The 22324-nt window shown below is 46.2% G+C and overlaps 1 protein-coding gene across 5 annotated transcripts in view; it reads right to left on the bottom strand.

The window, feature by feature from the left end:
- Positions 1–22324, bottom strand: part of LOC147449805 (uncharacterized) — an 88321-nt gene that overhangs the window by 40564 nt on the left and 25433 nt on the right. For all 5 annotated transcript variants that reach the window (XM_086522169.1, XM_086522172.1, XM_086522170.1 and 2 more), the window contains 2 exons: positions 2357–2428; positions 1882–2247 (listed from right to left, as the gene is read on the bottom strand). In XM_086522169.1, coding sequence (XP_086378295.1) covers positions 1882–2247; positions 2357–2428 — 438 coding nt within the window. The remainder of the gene's footprint in view (positions 1–1881; positions 2248–2356; positions 2429–22324) is intronic.

The following is a 22324-nucleotide window of genomic DNA, read 5'->3' as shown; positions in this document are numbered from 1 at the left end:
ACAGTCCGAGATCACCAGGCTCATCCGCCAGGACTTGACTCAGCTAGACACCAGGAGGACATGGATACAGCCAGCACAGGAGCTGGGCACGAAGATGGCTTTCTACAGAGAGCATCTCCTCCAGCTTACGGTTGATGGCTTTGTGACGAGGCCGAGATACATGGACACCCACTTGTCTCATGGGATACGATGTGCTATCGCCCAGATACGTACATCTTCACACCAGCTGCGGATCGAGACTGGGAGATACAGCAGAGTACCAGCAGAGGCCAGGACATGCCCCCTGTGTGACATCGAGCCTGAGACAGAGTTGCACTACACATGCCACTGCCCCGTCTGCTATGAGATACGAGGCCGCTTCCATTGCTTGTTCAGAGAGGGCTTTGGACCATTCTCCAGAGTCATGCAGTACGAGGATCAGAGATGCTTGGGCTTGTTTTTGCTCGAGCTACGCAGACACAGAGAGAGCCTGATGAGAGGAGAGGCTAGCCAGTCCCAGAGACAGATCACAGATTTCTTTAGAGCTGTCACTGGACACCCGGAGGAGTTACTACCACAGCAGAGCTTGTCGTCTCACACCAGAGGCACACTGATCGACCGAGCGACTGAGCTTGGAAGATCCAGACGCCCACGACTGCGGAGGACTACACAACATCGACGGAGGCTGCATCACAGGATTCGGATCACTTTGGCTCGACATGCACGACGCCCGGTCAGACTACTGACCATGGAGGAGATTGATGAGATCCACCAGCAACTAATGCTGGATCTCTTGTGATCTAGATATCCCAGTTAGCTGCTGTTCACACCTAGTAGTTTAGGATTCCATAGTATTTTATTGTGGCATTTGTCATTTCATTTTTGTCATTGTTGTCATCTTGTTACTTTGACTCTGACTTTGTATCAGATCCACCACATTGTAATTTTCTGGTCTCATAGGTCACTTTGGCCTTTTGAAGACGTTAATATAACATTTCATTTCATTTCATTTCTCTTTTGTTCAGTTCTTTGCTCACGTGTGTTGTGGTAGATTCCCGACTTGGAGTGTCCAAGTCTGTTACACTGGACATCCTAGGACACCGATGACAACGATGATGATGATGTTTTTACCCTCCTGATCCTTAACAAGGTTGTATCTTTGTGTTTGCTAGAGAGCTCCTAATCACCCCCTTGTAGTGCCCTACGGTTCTATTTTAGCTTTTTTTGCTTTCAATTTCAGTTTCTTAGTTTCTTCTAGACACTTTATCGGATTCTCCCAAGATGTAATGTTTTGGGTCTCATAGGTCATTTTGGCCTTTTAAAGATGTTTAATTCTCAATTCATTTCATTTTCTCTTGGTCTGCTCTCACAAAAGCAAGCTGCCAGCTCTCTCATAAGCATTGTACTATAACACTTTATCTAAATAAAAGAAATATCGAAAGGGGCATATTCAGGGGCCAATTACGTGTAGGGGAGGAACTCTACCTCTGCATTTCTCCCAATCCCATCCCTATCTCTCAATCTCTCTCTCCCCCCTAATTACTCTGCCTTATATCTCCATTATCTAAGTGCTAAATTTCTGGTTTTACAAGCTGAAAATTACTGTTTATGCTGTCCCGCACCGCCTGGGCAGTAGGCCAGCCGGTTACAACCACACATCCAAGCATCCTGAGAAAAGCTTGTGTGCAACAAACTCAAATTGCAGCCCATTGGTGTATCACCAGTTGGAGGTCTCTTTCTACAAATTTTAGCATTTGTAGTGGGTACTTAGTGCTGTTAAGAAGAGTCAAAATTGAAATTCTTTTGTTACCAAACAGAATGCAACAATTCCAAATTGTGGAACTCATTAAAAAAAGCAGTAAAACTAGTCCACTAGATGATCACAACAAGTGCAACTTTTACCTGAAGTTTCTGGAGTGAGAACTGCAGGGTAAAAAAGGTGGCTTTAAGCTTCTGAAATTCGCTAGACGACACTAAATTAGGCTTTGGTTCTTCATGCTGAGATGCTTGTTCAGCTATGGTTTGATCCTTTTCTTCTTTTGTGATCTGTTCAGGGGGTTCTGCATGTTTGTGTTCATTTAAGAAGCTCTGTTTTTGGCTAACTTCCTTGATTTCTTCCCCGGGTGAGGTCTCCATCAGTATTCCTTCTGGACTAAATGTTGCTAGGGATGATGGAAGCTCACTTGAACGAGAGTCCTTAAGGAGAGACATTTGAATCTGCAACCCATTTAGGTCTTTACGATCTGCTTTACCTGCCATTTGAGTTGCCTGAAATTGTTCAAAAGGCTGAAAAACGTTAACCTCTTGCACTCTTGATTGTCTTAAACATGAGTGGTCCAAAATGGATAGTCCTCTTTCCTGGACATATATGACTTACTAGGCCAACTATTCCCTCCTCCAATGACCTCAAGCGGTTATTCAACAGTTCTCCATCCATAGATGTTTTGACCTGAAACATTCAAGTCAAACTCTACTTGTTCAGGCAGGATTCTACATTGTAGTGCCAATATATACACAGCAATGTAAACATTATCATGATATGAGCAGTGCATCTGTTGCAAAATGCCACGCGAGTAGTAATTCAGCAGGGAGAATGTCAAAAACAATTTACAATTCATTTTAGTATAAACCTAGATGAATCCAAGAATAGCCCAAGTTCACCTCTAAAGAAAAGTTCAAGTTATATACTCATGGTAATCATCCAGACGATAATATATACGTCAGTTCCACAATGTACAGTATTGAGTTCTGCACCAACATCATCTATGCTACATAGGGGGTGGAGACCTAGGTGTTAACCCACTCTGTGTTTTGGGTGGAGAAGTTTGCATTGATTAAACAATGTATAAGATATGGCCACCCTAGATAGGTGAAGCCATGTAAGATGGTTAAAAACAAAATTATAAAAGACTTCAAACTGCTCAGCTGAAATGCTACTAGTAGGTAAAAGAAACGGAAAATACCCCTGAACTTTGTGCAATTCCCAAAATACCCCTCAAATTTCAAAAATTCCGAGAATGCCCCTCATATTTTACCAAAAGTTCCCAAAATGCCCTTCAATTTCTCCAAAATTCACAAAATACCCCTCAGTAACCTCGCAAATGTGAGAGTGCGCGTGTGCGGAAGCATGAGAGAGAGAGAGAGAGAGAGAGAGAGAGAGAGAGAGAGAGAGACCACAAATGCAAGATATGGTGAGAGGGGGCGATCAGTCCCCCCATGACTACCATGAGCAGAAGACCCAATACACAATGACCAGATGATGGAAGTGGGTATCCCCGGGCCCCATAAATAGGTGCCCAAGGGGAGGTAGGGCAATGCCAGATAAATTCCCGCACGACCCACAAGAAAAGAAATATATATGAGGGCGCCCGGACAAGGTGGGCGACCGGTCCCAAACTCGAGCGGCCCAACCAGGTACAACCTAGACTATGGATGGCCAGCCCAGAGACATACTAGTCGTACAAGTATGCCCTAGGCCTATGTGAAGCAGCAAAGTGGTGTAAGTCTAACACCCCCTCTCAGCACCGGATGCTGAACAAACTACATGAAGCGGAAGATGTGAGGCAAATGATGAAGATGTCTGCCACAACGTCCACTGAAGGACAATCCTCCGGCAAACTCCGCGAGTGTAGCAGCAGTCTGGGGTTTCCTGACCGCCAAGAAATCTCCATGGTAAAGTACCCTCACAAGAAGTGTAGCAAACTGCTGTACTCCGCCGATACAGGGTGAAGATACTGCATGAAGGTCCCAAACTGAGTGTGAAAATAACTCCTTGTCGTAAAAGAAGTGCCAATAGACCTGCAAGTGTCCTGCCCAATAGGATCTAGGGTGTCTGTCGTCAAACCGTCTCGAGAAAATGGGGAAGCCCAGGAACTGTCATGCGAATGACCGGAAGCTTGTGAATGCATGAACCTGTAACCCGGTGTGGCCAGGTGGCTACGCTGTGAAAAACTCCAGGAAGGCGAGATGTAGCAATCTGCGCCGTAAACGTCCTCCGAAACAAGGAAAGTCAGACTAAGTAATCTGCACTGTAGAAGCTACCGTAAGCTGCAGCAGTCACCGAGAGACCACACGGACCACCACCGGATGGTGTCCTGTCAGTAGGTAGGGTAATCCTAGATGAGGGGAAAGCCAGACTCAACAGCCTACACTATGAAGGGCCTCTGAGAAGAGGTGTGGTCATACCAAGTTGTCTGCACCGTATTCATCCTGTATGAAGAAGGCAAGCCAGACTGAGCAATCTGCACTATGAAGATCCTTTGAGAAGAGGAAAGGCCAGACCAACCTATCTACACCGTCTTGCCTGTATCTCCTCCCTCCAATCCTTCGGTGTCAACCAAAACAGAATCCGCACCAACAACGCCATCAAACCACATCTCGATGTGGCTCTAAATGTGAATGAGCTGGGAGTGGCCTACTGCCCAGGTCGGGGGATAAGTTTGTTGTAAGGTTACCGAGGGCGAGTAAATAACTCTGACGGTAACTATCCAAATGATTATGAGTGTAGCAGAGAAACTGCACTACCATCCAAGCCAAGCTCTGGGTATCTCGCGGGTAAACTCTCCCAGAGAGTCCAAAGAACTGAAGTCCCACTCTAGTCTGTAGATCCAAGCAATGAACCTGTCCAAGAAGAGATCCAAGATCCTCTCCCTAAGTCCATGTAGATGCTCCTGTGTAAGCAAGTGATCTGACATGTCGAGGTCAAGTGGTAAGTGTCTATCCACCCAAGATGGTGGTGCACAGGGCGTAGGGAGGGTTTATCTCTGTGTGCACAGCCGTCGGGGGGCTGAAAACAGAGAAAAAACAGCAGTGGGGAATGGCTGAAATCTGAAGTGAACGAAGAGGATTCTCGCCGGCAAGGCACCAGATGCCAAGTCGGGTTTTTTCTCCGCGACAAAAAAGCTCCAGATTCCATTGCTTGTCTGGCTGATGCAAAACGCTAGCAGATTTTTGCTCCATTTGCAGAAACGCTGGCTGTTCAGATCTTGGGAGGAGAAGAATCTAATGCGGAAGGTGCGCCCTCAACGCTGGCGACTGACGCCATATGAGTGCGCGTGTGCGGAAGCCTGAGAGAGAGAGAGAGAGAGAGAGAGAGAGAGAGAGAGAGAGAGAGAGAGAGAGAGAGAGAGAGAAATGAAATGAAATGAAATGTTATATTAACGTCTTCAAAAGGCCAAAATGACCTATGAGACCAATCTGTTACAAGATAGTGAATCTAATACCATGTCTGGGTACAAAAGAACTAGAACAAAGATAATACTACTAGAATCCATCCTCATCTGCACTCTAGATGTCGAGAGAGTATGGCTCTGTTGTAGTCTCCATTGATGCTATGTAGCCCCTCTCCTCAATCGTGGCCGTCTGGATCTCCGTAGCTCCAGTGGTCGGTCGATGAGAATGCCGGTAGTGGTCGAATGAGTGTGGGTTGAGCTCTGTAGTGATGGCTGCTCCTCTAGCTGGCCCATATCTAGCGAAAAAAAATCTCTAATCTGTCTCTAGGATTCTCTCTCTCTCTCTTTCTCTCCCCAGTAAAGTGTCTATATCTATGTAACTCAAGTAGATATAGCCCAAGACATCTCTGATCCTCATAACTCATGACCCTAGAGAAAGACCGAAACCCTCTCTAAATAAGCAGTGGAAACGGCCCCGTATCTCATAGTACACTGTGCAATGACATATTGTAATGTAGCTCTGTCTCTAACTCTAGCTTGCATAAGCAGCATATCCTGTTGTCTACTGGTATCCCTCTGAATCTACCAGTCTCAATCTCCAGCTGATGTGAGGATGTGCGTATCTGACCAATGGCACACCGCAAACCATGAGACATGTGTGTCCATGTAGCTGGGTCGAATCACAAACCCATCTCCTATGAGGTGGAGAAGATGCTCTCTATAGAAAGCCATCTTCGTGCCCAACTCTTGTAGCGGCTCTATCCATGTCCTTCTCGTATCCAGCTGGATCAGGTCCTGAGACAAATGAGTCTAGTAATCCCCACCCGTGTAAGAGACATCGAGGGTGCCTGAAGAGAGTACTGGAAAGTGGGCAGCCTGTCCATGGTGAAGCCATGCGTCTGAAACCATGATGTCATATGTGCATACCAGCATGAAGTGTCTCCCTGAAGAGCTAACTGTCTAGAAGACTCAAGGGTCAGTCTAGCATATCTCTCTCTAGTAGTATCCCACAAGCTGTGCACGCAGAAGACTAACCTGGTAAGCACCTCAATCTCCATAGGAGGGGCAGCTAGCTCTGTTCGAATGATAGTGTGGGGTACGGAGGCCTTGGCTCTGATTAGTTGAGAGATCACAGATACCAAGGGCCTCTCCATACGTCTCCAACCATCCTGGCCTACAGAAGTCCCCATATCTGCACCCCATACAACATAACTGAGGCTACTAAAGTATCAAAGAGCCATAATTTTGTTCGAGGTTCCTCGAACTGAACCTACGAACACATCCTCTCCAAGCCTCCCAAGGCCGCAAAAGCTCTAGTCAGCCTAGTCTCTGTTGCTCTCCCGAAAGAAAACCTCGGCCCAGTGAAGACAGCCCCAACGTAAGTGTATGCATTTGTATACTCTACAATCTCTTGACCATATGTGAAAGTCGGTGTTGATCTCCTGATCCACTGTAATGTGGTGTTAAACACCATAACCTTGCTTTTACCAAGGTTTACAGACAATCCACTATCCTCTGCAAAACTGTGTAATGCATTCAACTGTCGCTGCATACCCTCTGGTGAGTAAGAGATCGACACAATATCATCAACATATAACAACAATGGGATCCATGTCCCTGCCAGCCGGTCACCTCTATCACCCTCTCTGTCGATGTAATGAGACACCTCATCAACATACATACCAAATAGAGTAGGAGGCAATGGGTAATCTTGCTTCACCCCAATGGTGGACTAAACTAAATCAGATATCCCCTCCGGAGTGCGTACATGTCCCATCACTGATTTGTATAGAGCCATAATCTGTAGAGAGAGAGAGAGAGAGAGAGAGAGAGAGAGATAATAGACCACAAACGCAAGATATGGTGAAGAGGGGGCGATCAGTCCCCCCATGACTACCATGAGCAGAAGACCTAATACGCAATGACCAGATGATGGAAGTGGGTACCCCCTTGGCCGCGTAAATAGGTGCCCAAGGGGAGGTAGGGCAATGCCAGATACAATCCCCGACCCAACAAGAAAAGAAATATATATGAGGGTGCCCGAACAAGGTGGGCGGCCGACCCCAAGCTCAGGTGGCCGAACCAGGTACACCTAGACTATGGGTGGCCAGCCCAGAGACATACTAGCCGTACAAGTCTTCCCTAGACCTATGTGAAGCAGCAGAATGGTGTAAGTCTAACAACAAACATGTCTAAAGACAAAAAAATTTGCAACTCTTTATAGGAAGATTCATTCTCCCTCAATTGAAGATGATAGAAGTAGGATTTTGAATGGTATTGTGGGCTCTTAAGATGAAATCGTCAAATGCCGCTATTTGTGAGCTCATTGGTAAATAGTTTTGTCTAAGACACTTAAAGATAGAACTTTATTTTCATAAAGATTAGGGTATACAAAAATTGGGGCAAATCCATCACAAACTGATACAAGGGTATATTGGGAATTTCCCCAAATTACAGGGGTATTTTGGTGATTTTCCCTAAAGTAAAAGACCTGTTACCACAACAAAAGGCGTGCTAAAGATCATTGTGCGCATGATAAAGGGAAAATAAGCACCCCCTAAAATTTGTGGAAATTCCCAAAATACCCCTCAAATTTCAAATATTCCTAGTATACCCATCATATTTTACCAAAAGTTTCCGAAATGCCCTTCAATTTCTCCAAAATTCCCAAAATACCCCTCAGTAACCTCGCAAACATATCTAAAGACAAAAAAAAATTGCAACTCTTTATAGGAAGATTCGTTCTCCCTCGATAGAAGATGATAGAAGTAGGATTTTAAATGGTATCGTGGGCTCTTAAAATGAAATCGTTCATCATTTTTAGACACAGATGCCACTATTTGTGAGCTCATTGGTAAATATTGGGAATTTTTGAAATTTGAGGGGTATTTTGGGAATTTCCACAAATTACAAGGGTATTTTGGTAATTGCCCCTATGAGGAATAGTCCAGAGTGCCGAAAACATTACCAGAGTACTCACTTGGGTACAATCGTGCTAGGCTCAAACAACGAAAAATCCAAAAAAATCTTCCAAAATTGGTGTGGTGTAAACAATATTGCAGCAGTTGTGTAGCTTCACAAAGAAGTTGTGTAGCAATTGTGTAGCAATATGCCAGTGCACCAAAAAGGCATAGAGTCACATATGACGCAACACCAAAAGAAGACCCTCCATTTGAGAGGCGCTTGGTTTGCATTTCCAAATCATTTTCAAGGTACTTTTCACCAAGGAAAGGGCTCACACAAATGCCATAAATGGTTTCCATACTTGACCATGGGAAGAGACTCATTTGCCTAGTGCCAAACTTGATAGTCTGACTGTCTGGCTCAGTCTCAAACCATAAAGAAGGGCCTGATGTAGTGGACCATGCCGCAGCTCCCCATGAGAAGGTCATGTCTGGGAGAAAAGGAACCATGAGGCGTAGTATCCACAGCCATATTTGCTGAGCATGTGGATGGTCCCATAGCAGTGTTATTGAGTCTCCAAAGGATGCCGACATCCCAGGGAATGTGTAGCAGAGTTGGACATTCCAAGTCGAGAATCTACCACGACACAACAAGAATTCGCTTCAAAACAGTTCACAGTTCACAATTTATTCGACACTAGCCCGGCGGAGTTCCGTGCCTAGAGATGTTGGCCCCAAAGACTGGCGCCCCTTTCGATATCTCTTTTTGTATTAATCTGCAACCCAAAGTACAAGCGAGTGATCGGGACTCACTCTCAGACTCTGCGTCCAGATGCTCTGAGAAGTGAGAGCCCAACAACTCTTATAAAGAGGTTACAAGGGATGCCAAAAGCAGAGCCCCAAAAGTTATCCTAAAAGCTGGCCAATAAAAAGCATTTAAAAATAATGCACCACCTCTCACAAGGCTTGGTAAAAATATAAGGTAAGGCTTTAAAATAAAAGCTCTCTCTCTCCTCTTGCGTAGAAAAGCAGCCCACGCAAAAGCTGCCCACGCCAGCTGCCGTACACTGCTGCCACGTCATCAGTATGGATTTCCGTGATCTGCGCCGCGAATCGGAGGCCTGTCCGTATGGTGTCTACCACGTCAGCATCACAGCGGGGGTTCCTACAATAGAGAGGGTGTATGTGTGTGTACTGGGCAGCCAGCAGCCACGTCACCAGTTTGTGACATACCCCCCTCTTAAAAGCATTGTAATCGCCATCGATTACGCCTGCAAAACAGATAGAAGCCATAAACTGTCTTAGCAAACACTGACTGTTAGTATCGATGCACTAGGAACACACATCTAGCACATGTACCAATCGACAGTCACATCACACGACATCACAGGACATCACTTGACATCACAAGACATCACATGACAAATTACATTCAACATTCATTCGGATCTCAGACCATGATTTATCAGCAATACAATTAGCAATCGCATCTAGATCCACTCAAGACCTCAGAGATGCCCGATTGACTAATCCCTATTGCAACCATGTCTATCGAGATCATTCATACCAAATGCTGCAGTCATTTCGTCTATCAATTCCTGCACTTAAACAAGTCAAGAACAAATCAGTATCATATTATCAGGAATTCCAGTTCATAAAGTCATACAGCAGAATATTGTCAGCTCTCAGTATCCCTGAAGCTCAAAGAGACATCAGTGACTCTAGGATCAAAAATCGAGGCATTTGTTGACAAAGGAGCGGAGTAACTCTCCTCTTGTGCATACCCACTCCACCATATTTCCGGCCAAGCTGAATTCGGGGTTCCATTTGGAATAGACTATGCTAAACCAAAAGCTTCAAGGTAAAGTTTCACAATCTGAGGAGTATCTGCTAGGTCCTCCTCCTCCATCCACTTCGCATCCAATGCAGGATAGTTCTTGAATTTAACCAAGAACCGCCTTCTCACTTTACCCTTAATCTTTTTGTCCTTATGTGCCAATATCTGTTCTGGAACAAGGATCTCCTCGTTTTCTTCCACTTCGGGTTGCTCGTCAGGCTCCCCATCTTCGGGCACATCGCCTTTAAAAGGCTTCACGGGACTCACATGAAATGCTTTGTGAATCCTCCAAGTGTCGGGCAGTTTCAATAGGAAGAAGACATCATTTATCTTTTCGGAGATCTGGAAAGGTCCGTAGTATCGCATATTAAGGTTTGGAAAAAGCCTCTCCTTTCCCTTTTTTTTTCTCAGGCGTGCCTTCTCAAAACGTAAGAGCACCCAATCGTTCTCCTTCAATTTCAAATCGCGATGATGGCGATCTGCTACCTTTTTCTGTCTTTCTTGAGATTTCTGCAAAGCCTCGCAGACCTTGGCAAAAGCCGTGTCCAAGTCACGCATGTACTCATCGGCTTCAAAAATCTTATCTTTTGTGCTTAGGAAGGGTGGAACCTTCGTAGCACCTTCAATAATCTCAAATGGCGCCTTCCCCGTCGAAGAGTGTATCGTGTTACTGTAGGCAAATTCCACCAAAGGTAAATACATTTCCCATTGAGTCTTCTAATCCCAGATGTAAGACTTCAATAAATCTAGTACCGCTGAATTGGCAATCTCAGATTGCCCGTCAGTCTTCGGGTGGAAAGATGACGAGAACTGCAACCGCGTGCCAATGTTCTCCCAAATTGCCTTCCAAAACAAACTCGTGAATCTGGGGTCCCTGTCGGAGACAATCGTCTCGGGCATGCCATGTAATCTGAAGATCTGGGCCACAAACAGTCTAGCTAAGTGATCCGACTTGACTGTTTTCTTCACTGGAATGAAATAAGCTTGCTTGCTAAATCTGTCAATAACAATCCAAATACCATCGTGACCACTCTGTGTTCTCAGGAGATCAAAAATGAAATCCATTGCAATACTTTTTTTTTGTAAATCTGCTTTGATTACTTTAAAAGTGGGAAACCTCAAAGAGAGGAAAACCCACGAAAAGAAAGGGATACAAAAAGCTGAGCACTATAAGGCTCCGAAAGCTAAAAACAGTCAAAGTAAATCATATAGGCATCAAGAGTGAAGTCTCCAACATCATGAGCAAAATGTAGTGCTTCACCAAGAGATGATTTGAAATAGGAGAAGGGGTCAACATAGGTGCCTTGGAACATTAAGGAGTTCCTATAGTTCCAGATGGTCCACAGAGTCCAAAATCTGACCCAGGTGAAGAACACCGCAAACTGAGAATGCGATGACCGAAGCACTCCAAAGAGCCAAAAGCGTCTGTGAAAAGGGCCGGAAGGAAAACGCAGCTGAAGAGCAGTCGACACTTGCCGAATGAAGGCTCTGGAGTGGCGACAACGCCATAGCAAATGTGGCACTGTCTCGTCAGCTTCAAGACATCTGGGGCAGTGGGAAGGTGCAATATGTCGAGTATGTAACACGCTGCCAACAGGTAGAGCTCCCACCAAGCAGCGCCACAAGAAAACTCGCTCCCTCAAAGGTAGATGACTCTGCCAAATACGAGACATTGTGTGTTGCCACCACAAGGATGACTCGGAGAGCAACCACAACCGATTATCATGATGCACAATCCATATATCATACTGAAAGATGGCATATACACTGCCAGCTGAGATGCAGTCCAATCTAGTCGTAGCCAAGTTCCAATCAGAGAAGCGAGAGTCCACATCCAAAGGAGGAATGGGTGAGTAATCAGAAGGCATCCTTTGAATTTTCCGCCAAAGAGAAGAATAGTGAGGACCCAACCGAAAACGGGACACTGCATCATCGAACGAAAGAACATAACCCGAGCCATCAAGCACCTGATGCACCTGACAGATTCCGTTCTGGGCAAAAAAATATGCTTGGCGAGGAGACCGTTGAGCCAAATTCGAAGCGAAGGCCCTGCTCCAATGCAGACTCTCCAAACAAAGAGAATTACCCACAGCGGATGGTCGACCATTCCAAGCCAAATGCGAAGTGACAACTTTCCAATCAACAATGAGAGAAGAAGTAAAGGGACATCCAGGAATGTGTCCTTCAAGCTTCCCAAAGACAACATCCCAATAGGTCGGTTGCCAATGACCAAAAGCTGGGGTGACAATGTGCGTACACAAATGTGTGACCATGAGAGCCCAGGGTTGCTGCTGCTCCACCAAGACCGGCAACAGCATAGCTTTCCGGGCCAGAAGATGACGTCGCAAGTCCAAAATATTTAACCCTCCAAGCCGCTTGGGAGAACACAGCTTGTCCATAGAGAGAAGCCGAAGAACCTTCTTGGTAGACGAGGTCTGCTAAAAATGCTCTAAAATATTTGACATGAGGGACTGCAAGCGCAACCGAAGCTAGGATAACAAAGGCAGGTAAAACTGCACATTAGCCACAAGGATGCATTGGACAATCCTGAGACGTACATGAAGTGGCCACGTGGATAGTTTCCAATAATTTAACTTGGAATGTAGACGTTGGAGCACCCAATCCAGTTTTTGCATAGCTGATACATTCCAACCCAACGGATAACCCAAATGGCGAACCAAAACATGTGGAGGAACAATCTGCCCATGCCATAATATCTAATGCCGATCACACTCCTTCAGGGGCAATAGCTTGGATTTGCAAAAGTTAACTTTGAGACCCGCTGCCAATCCAAACAAATGAAGAGTATGCATAATTTGTTGTACTTCATCATAGTGATTACGAGGCATAAACAAAGAGTCATCCGCATAGGCCTGACCAGCAAATTGCCATCCCGACAGTAAAGACAGGTCATGTAGCCTGCCACATTGGAAGTCAAGGAATCCAAATACATAAACAACGGGTGAGTAGCAATCGCATAGAGCAGAGCACTCAAAGGGCAGCCCTGTCTCACCGACCGTCCCAAAGGCCAAGATTCTGTAAGAGATCCATCCAGCAAGCCCGCAGAAGTGCTGTGTGCATACAAGAACAGCACGACACGGGATATCCTAGGCCCAAATCCCAAGTGTTGCATGGTGCCCGCAATATAATCCCAAAGAACAGTATCAAAGGCCTTTTCAATGTCAACCTGCATGACCAATACATCTTGTTGAGTGTACTTTGCATATTCCATACCAATGATGACATTCGCAAGGTTATCAGTAATTTGACGTCGTGGAATGAAGCCGTATTGAGATTGATGCAAGCCTTCATGCAAAAAGCACTTGAGTCGGTTAGCAAGCATTTTTGCTATTAATTTATATACCACAGGCATAAGTGTAATAGGCCGCTAATGAGAGAATTCTTCGCACAATGCATGCTTAGGTATCAGCTTGAGCAAACCTTCTTTCCAAGAGGGGGGCAGTTCCTGTTGTTCCCAAGCTGTATTCATCATGAACAACAAAGGCATCTTCAAATAATCCCAGAAGGACAGGAAAAATTCCACAGAGAGGCCATCCCAACCAGGAGCTCTCCACCGACCCAAATCAAGCAAGCTGGCATGCAATTCCAGCTCAGTGAAAACAGCCTCCAAGTCTTGAGCATGCTGCATCGAAAGGATGGGAGTAACATGTGATAGAAACATGCGACGCGCTTGACAAGCTGCGCTCGTGGGAGAAGAAGGGGCCTCAAAAATCTTGCCATAATGAGAATGTAGGGCTAGTGCTAGCTCTTGTAAAGTGGAGGTCCATTCCACCGACAGTAATTTAACTCTTCGTATAGCTTGAGACTGCCTGGAGTGATGCAAATGCCGGAAAAATTGTTTAGAAGAACAACCTTTATCTGCAAAAGCTTGTTGTCGAGCTCGAGTCTGCCATTTGGCCAATTTCCTCTCATCATTGTGCCGTAACATACCGCGAGCAGAAAACAACTCAGTCACTTGAGTCTCAGTAAGAGAAGAATGATTCACCAAGTGCATGAGTCTGCTACAAGCATCCTTCGCTTGATTAACCTGTTCCCTGAATTGTGACAAATAGTCCCTGCCATAATCCTGGATAACACATTGAACACGCATAACAAAGCGGAACCAGGCTATGTCCATATCAACATACATCTGGGAGATCAAAGGTGGGATGATATCCACAATCATAGCCCGAAAAGGCTCATGCTTGAGATAAGCATTATTGATATCCATTGCAATACTTACCCAGGAGCGGGTGGGTATGGGCAAAGGCTGTAACAATCCCTGTGCTTTATGCCTGTCAAACTTGACCTTCTGGCATACCAAGCAACTGCGCACAAACTCGTCCACATCCTTCTTGAGTCTCGGTCAAAAGAAGTATCTCTCTACCCCTTTCAAGGTGGTAGCGATGCCGCGGTGACCCCTGAAAGGCGGACAGTGGCATTCGTTCATAACCTTTTCCCCCAACGGATGTGTAACGCACAACATGGTTTTCCTCATCAAGTAGCCATCCCGAATGGAATATCCCACTACTGTCTCCCCGTCCCGTATCCATGCGAAAAATGTCTGCAAAATCTGTATCTGTGGCATACTGATCGACCATATCCTCGAAGCTCCTATGATGTATTGCGGAAATAGCCAAAACCAACGGCTTCCGAGACAAAGCATCTGCCACCAAATTCTTCTGCCCCTGCGCATGGACAATTTGGAAGTGAAACTGTGACAAGATGCACCCACCGCATCTGTTTTTTTGATAGTTGCTTCTGTGACAAGAAGTACTCTGATGGTCTGTGAGGACAGTAAAATTCGCTCCGAGTAGTAATGCCGCCACTGAGTAAGAGCATGGATAACCACCAAAAGCTCTTTCTCATAAATCTGTGCTGTCAATTCCTGCCTTGAGAACAATCGGCCCTCGTAGGCAATGACATGGCCTTCTTGCATTAAGACCACACCCAGACTACGACCACAAGCATCACAATATACTTCCAATGACTTCTGCAAGTCCGGCAAAGTCAAAACTGGACCTGTAGTCAATTTCTCTTTCAGTGTCTGAAAGGCGGTCACCTCTATGGGTCCCCACGAGAAAGTGACTCCTTTCTGTGTCCAAATATGCAAAGGGGAAGCACCTCTGAAAACTCTCTACGGAACCGCTTGTAGTACAAACAGAAGCCCAAGAAGCTTCTAACTTCATGGACATTCTTCAAATCGGGCCAATCACGGATAGTCTCTATCTTGGCCGAGTCCATCTGCGCTCCTGCTGCTGCTGACACAATGTGTCCCAAAGAATGTATCTCTGATAGGAAAAATTCACTTTTCTTCGCATTAATCACCAACTTGTGATCTCGTAATGCCTGAAAGACCTGAAGCAGATGTTCTCTATGTTCTGTCTCATCCTTGGAGAAAACAATGATGTAGTCAAAGAAAGTGCCAACAAATAGTCTGTACTCTCGAAAAACCCTATCCATCATCCGGTTAAATGTCGCAGGAGCATTGGTTAGGCCAAAAGGCATCACCAAAAACTCAAATAACCCAAAAGTCGTCCAAAAAGTTGTCTTGTAGACATCTCCTTGCGCGATTTGGATCTGATGATATCCACTTTTCAAGTCGATCCTGCTACAACACGAGGATCCCTGTAGTCGGTCAAGTATATCATCGATTCTAGGAATCGAAAATCTGTTCTTGATGGTGATTTTGTTGAGATCTCTATAAAAGATGCACATTCTTTAAGATCTGTCTTTCTTCAAAACCTACAACACTGGAGAGCAGTACGGTGAAGTACTAGGCTGGACAAGACCCTTTTCGAGAGGTCTTTAACTTGGTTCATAATTTCTTTGTTCTGGGCTCGGCTCACACGATAAGGTGGCCGGTTCACTGGTGTGCTTCCAAGTATCAGATCAATGGTATGATCCTCACGACGGGCGGGTAGTAACTCGCCTAGCACGCCCTCTTAGAAGCAATCGGCATGAGTGTGGAGAAAATCTTTGCGTTCTTTATCAAGTTCAGACGTATTTGTCCTATTCTCATCATTCATCCTGTCACAAAGTGGATGACGTGGCATAACCCTGACACACACACACTCTCGCAAGCTGCAGCTGACGTGGCAGGCTCCGTACGGACAAGCCCCGCAAAATGCGGCACAGAATCCGGAAAGCCGTACTGCTGATGTGGCATCCCGTGAATTGCGGCGGGTTTTACGGCCGGCTGTTTTTGCTTTTGGCTACGCAAGAGATAGAGAGAGATAGAGCTTTAATTTTTTAAAGCCTGCTTTATTGCCAAGAATGGCTTGAGAGATAAAAATATTGAAAGTTGCTTTGGCAGCTTTTTATGGACAGTTTTTGAAGCTTTTGGGGCTTTTGATTTTCAGCTTTTGGGCTCTGCTTTTAGCAACCCTTGTAATCTTTAAACATGTGAGCACGCCTCTTACAACTCAGAGCATCTGGATGCAGAGTCTGAGTGTGAGCGCCTGCCGCACTCTTGTACTTTGAACTCAGATTAATACAAAAAGAAATACCGAAAGGGGCGCCAGTCTTTGGGGCCAATATCTCTAGGCACGGAACTCCGCCGGGCCAGTCGAATCAATTGTGAACTATGAACTGTTTTGAAGTATTTATTTGAGTTGTTGCGGTAATTTCTTGACTTGGAGTGTCCAAGTCTGTTACACATCCCTCTCAAGAAGATCGAGTAAATAAACTGACTAGATTTCATTAATTTTGAAATGGCCGAAGCCGATACAATAGGGACAGACTCGCCCTTAAGTTTTACATCTAGTACAATGGTTCTGCCCTTCTCTCTGGTCAAAGTCGCTTTTCTCGCCCAATAGTTGACCACGGCGTTGTTCTTGTGGTACCAAGGAATTCCCAAGAGGACATCACAACCTTCCAAAGGCATTATGTAGAAGTCCTCATGCCCCAAATACCCCTGACAATGCAACCAAATTTTGCCAATTACAGGTGTAATGGCTATGTCCCTACCGGGTGCCGCTAGAACTGCCTCTGCTAGTGGTCCCATCCGATCGGTTGTGATCTCGAGCCGCGCCGCCAATTCAGGTGAAATGAAGTTGATCAGGGCTTCTTGGTCTTTCACTTTTCCCCATGCTTCGCAAAGTTTTGTACTCTTGTCCATCGTGCTTGGGTCAGTACTCACGTAATCTGGAACCAGTCTTGTTTTCATCTTGCCTTTTTCGTCCACGTTCCTCAGCTACTCTCGAACCTTCAGGCCTGTCTTCATCCTTGTCATTTTGTTCTTTCGGTGCCTTTTTAGGGCACTTCGCGAAGATGTGCCCAGTTTCCCCGCATCCAAAGCACTTCTCCTCTTTGATGTAAAGAGCTATCTCTTGAGGAGTGAGTTTGGGTCATGCATCCTTTTCTTTCTTTTCTCGAATGCTCTTCTTTTTTCTACTTTCATTTTTCGAAGTCTGTTCGGTCCTTTGCGTCATGATTTCATCTGTGGGGTAGGTCAAATTGCCTGAGTGAATGGCAAAACCCCGTTTCACATGACTCATCAATTCCTGAATGGAATCTGACTTTTGCTCTAAGCAGTGATCTCGGATCTCTGTAGGAAGACCCAAGGTAAACCGCTCAATCTGTTCTTTGAACAAGATCTTAAATGAAGAGGCGGGTAGAAAAGAGATCCAGACTCTCTCACAATATGCGTCCAATGTATCCTTCTTGGTCATCCGAAGATGGTTCCAAGCAGTTCGTATGTCGCGTTCGTACTCTCGAGTCAGCCAAGAAGAAATAAAAAGCCTTTTGAATTTCAACCATTTAACTGGCACCGTCTTGTTTAATAGAAGCATGGACCACAAGTTCAAGCATTTCCCTTGAAGTAAGAGGCAGCCCTCCGAATCTTGGAGTGCTCTGAGTAACCCCCTCCAGAGAAAGCTAGTCAAACTGCTGTATGAAAGACAAAGCCTTCGAAGCATCTCTATCTCCAGAAAACGTGTCAAATTTAATTGACTGTCCACCTTCCGTAAACTCTCGGGCTTTCTTGCTTTTATCTTCCAAAAAGTCATATTGGTTGGCAACTCTTCTTCTTTGCATAAAAGTTGCTGTCGTCAGAGTCCGAACTATCCGAAGACAAGTCCTCTGTAGAACTGTCAACCACTGGACGAGGCTTCTTTACCTTTTTCTTGCCCTTTCCAAAGCTTTGCATTTTGCTTCGCTTTTTGCCTTTTCTGTCTTCTTCGCTCGAGTCAGAGGAGATAGAAGAACTCTCGAAAGAAGAAGAAGAAGAAAAACTGGGTACTCCTTCAAATCGAGCACGCTTCTTCTGCTTTCTTGCCGATGCAAATGTAGACAAACAATCCAAATAACCCGGGAAGTCAGTTCCTTTCTTCTGCTTTCTGTCGTGCTTTTCTGCTTTGTTTTGCATGTCAAAAAGCTAAGCGATTTTTGCATCGACCACCTTCTCTAATTCTTGCTCTATATACATCCTTGGAGTAGGAGGTTTCTTCAGTGCCGGTTTGAGGGGTGGTTCTATGGTCTTCCGCCACTGTGAATGCACTTCGTCGAAGGAGGTCTGGCTCATAAATTTTGCAAATTTTGGTCCTTCCCAAAATTTAGCATCATCTTTGTTGCATCGCCGATCAATCGTCGACGCTCCATCTCTTCGAGCTCTGCCTGAGTAGGCCGAGGCGGGCCATACTCCTCGCGTGAATCTTCGTCGTGATCTCTTCCCACATCTCTGGATGCAGAGGAAGTCGACTGATCTCTGCTTGAAGCCATAGGTGCCACGTAAAAAGGATCGGATTTCCCGTAGAAGAGAAATCGGCCGTGCTTTGATACCACTGTAACAGACTTGGACACTCCAAGTCGAGAATTTACCACGACACCACAAGAATTCACTTCAAAACAGTTCACGGTTCATAATTATTCGACAATGGCCCGGCGGAGTTCCGTGCCTAGAGATGTTGGCCCCAAAGACTGGCGCCCCTTTCGATATTTCTTTTTGTATCAATCTGCAACTCAAAGTACAAGTGAGTGATCGGGACTCACTCTCAGACTCTACGTCCAGATGCTCTGAGAAGTGAGAGCCCAACAACTCTTATAAAGAGGTTACAAGGGATGCTAAAAGCAGAGCCCCAAAAGCTGTCCTAAAAGCTGGCCAATAAAAAGCATTTAAAAATAATGCACCAACTCTCACAAGGCTTGGTAAAAATATAAAGTAAGGCTTTAAAATAAAAGCTCTCTCTCCCCTCTTGCGTAGAAAAGCAGGCCACGCAAAAGCTGCCCAAAATCTGCCGAAAGCTGCCCATGCAAGCTGCCGTACACTGCTGCCAGATCATCAGTACGGATTTCCGTGATCTGCGCCGCAAATCGCGGGCCTGTCCGTACGATGCCTGCCACATCAGCATTACAGCGGGGGTTCTTGCAAGAGAGAGGGTGTGTGTGTGTGTACTGGGCAGCCAGCAGCAACATCACCAGTTTGTGTGACAGAATGCCCACAGTAGACCACCCACGTGCCCACCGCTATGCATCTCTGTGCCGTGAACCACTAGAAAGTCAATATCTTGCGGGCCTGTCCACTAGCTCACAACCTTGAACCGGGTCCAAAAATCAGACAAGAACTCCCTAGAGAGTCCCTATTGCCTCCAATGCTCTCCCACTGCTAGGGGTGGCTATGCATCGTTCTGTCATAATGTCTGCCCAACTCCATTGTATACTGGAAGAACTGAGTACCAGGGGTATTAGGGAAATCAAGAGGATCATGCCAAAACCACTCTTCAGAATCCCACTGCAGCCTTGCAAGAGGTCGCACTCGATAAGCCCATAGTCACCAATCATCATCGATTTTTGCCGGGTCCGGATCTGCGTACTAGGGGTATTAGGGAAACCAAGAGGATCATGCCAAAACCACTCTTCAGAATCCCACTGCAACCTTGCAAGAGGTCGCACTCGATAAGCCCATAGTCACCAATCATCATCGATTTTTGCCCGGTCCGGATCAATAAACCACTTCCGCGAAACGACCGCAATCACCCAAATCCTTTGGAAGATACAACTCAACACAAGAGGCAACTCCTCCACCACTCTTAAGGAGCCTTCCCTCCCCTTGTACCCCAAAGAAGAGACAGCATCCCTCTTCTGTGCAAGCTCTAAATGAGATCAAGATCTCAAGCTGGGTGAAGGCACCCATCCAACTCAGTGCGTGAAGCTCAAAAGATGTCTGCCAAGCCTCTAAGAGAGCTCCCTGAATATCTTGGTGCGTGATCAAGCCCCCCTGAATGTGACTCAACCTCTCTTGCTGTGCCTCCTCTAGAGCACACGAAAACTGGAGCCAGTCTCCAAAGTTGTGCACCGGTCCCTTTGCCAGAGGACCCCATGCCACATGCAAGCGGCTCCCAAGCATGTGGCCTTGCTGTGTGCGAGCCATAAGGTTCTAGATAATCGGCTTCCACAAACCCTCCTCAATGCAAAGCGATCCTCCTAGCCGCGGCTCAAGCCAATCCTCATCATCTCTATAAAGGTCCATTGAATCTCCAGGGGACCTAAGGCCATCAATGGGGGGAGCTCGAGCATGAATCAATTGTAGCAGTAACTCCTTCCAAGGCTCAGAGACTGGAAGAAGTCCTCGAACAATAAGCTTCCCCAAAATTGCCCTGCTCTAGTGCACAGGATCTATAATTCCCAGCCCTCCCTGTGCAAGCGATAAATTAATGACCAGCCAAGCCACCTTGGCCCGAGAGGTCTAGCCATCATGCCCTAAACAAAGGAAATTCCTGATCAACCACTGAATCTGGCTGATGCAAGAACTCGAGAAAATCCAACAAGAGGTGATGTACAACATAGTAGCCAACAAGGTTTGACTCGTCACCACCACCCGTCCTGCTGGAGATAACCATGCTATACTCCAAAGAAGCAGCTTCCTCCAGATACTCAGGAGGAGAGGTGCAACCTTCTGCTCTGGTGACAAATCAAGTCCTATCTGAGAACCCCAGTATCTAATTGCAGTACCTGATGGAATCCATCTAAAACCAGGGTCAAGCATCCATGCAATTGTAGGGAAAAAGCTGATCCAAAGGCCACAGTCTTGCGCCAATTGATCAGCGCTGTTGAGGCCCCACAAAAGGTCTCCATAGTCAGACCTACCCAAGTCAAATTGGCCTCTTGGCCATGCAAGTAAAAACCAGTATCATCAGCAAACTCCGCATCCAAAAGATCATCGCCCCATACATACTCAAAGCCTCGGAGAAAAAGAGAAACAGGAAAGGAGCTAAAGGACATCCCTCTCAGACCAATCTGGTCAATGCAAACCTAGGGCCCCTGCCCCCAGCAATCAGAACCTAGCTATGAGCTGTGCTGTAAAGGGCTACAATCCCCCGAATCCAGAGCTCATGCGCAAGACCGTGCCCTACACCAAGAATCCCCAATCCACCCGGTCATAGGCCTTCTCAAACTCGAAAAGGATCACAGACAAGTCCTCATCTTGCATCCGTGCCAAAATAGTGGCCTCCGAGAAGGTAAAGAAATTGTCAAGGATACTACGCTCCTTGACAAAGCCTATCTGTGTCGCATGAATCAAATCCCCGAGGGCTGAACCCTCAAACTCAAAGCCGTCCTGCACAAGCCGGGCCCAAACACCACCCCAATACTGCATTAAGAAGGCTGCGTCAAACCATCCTCACTTGGGCAACTGCTATACGACAGTGCCTGCAGTGCCTCAAAAAGCTCCTCCTCCGAGAGTGGCTGTGCAAGAGCCGCTCTCATGCTACCAGAGACCCGCCTCTGTACATGTGTCCAAACAAGCTCTCTACAAGCGTCTCTGGGATCAGAGGGAGCCTCAGCAGTCAAAAGCTCTCTATAGAAGTCCGTGGCAATATCATGCACCTCTTCTGTCTCACAACTGCCAAAGATCCATCTGGTCTCTGGAGCTGTCTGACCCCCGCCTTGAATGTCTAGGTCCTGTGACCTCAAAAAACTCCCCCGTCACTCTGTCACCAAGCTATGTTTACCGAGAGGCTTTTGCTGTGGAAGAAAAAATCATGCTCTTTCCTCAGTCTCCCGAATCTCCCGTCTCACCTGGCACATCTGTCCCTCAATCCACTCACAAGCGAGCTGCCTCTCCTGCAATCTCTGTAAAGCAACAAAACACTGCTGAAGCCGTCCCTCCCGCTCTCAAAGCTCCCCAAGCCCGGTGAGTCCTGTCTCATGCATAAAACAGCTCAACTCAGAGATACCCGTAGCACATTGCCCTATTAGACTCCATTGCTGCCTACCACATCCTCCCGACCTCCGCTGAAAGGCCCTCATCCAAGAGGACGCGCAACTACTGTGACTAGCCACTCGAGCTTGCTCCTCTAGTGCATGAACAGGAAAAGAAGAGCCTGCCAAAATACCAATGGAGCCACCGAACTCGCCTAGCCAATCACCCACGTAAAAACGATATTTCCAAGACAAGTTAGCTGCCATGACCCCGTATCAGAGGCTGTAGTCTGTCG

The sequence above is a fragment of the Adiantum capillus-veneris genome, chromosome 10, assembly GCF_014529385.1.
Source record: "Adiantum capillus-veneris isolate H3 chromosome 10, ASM1452938v2, whole genome shotgun sequence".
NCBI lineage: Eukaryota > Viridiplantae > Streptophyta > Polypodiopsida > Polypodiales > Pteridaceae > Adiantum > Adiantum capillus-veneris.
Note: the sequence above shows the minus strand (reverse complement) of the source record. Positions and strands in the feature narration are given on the sequence as shown.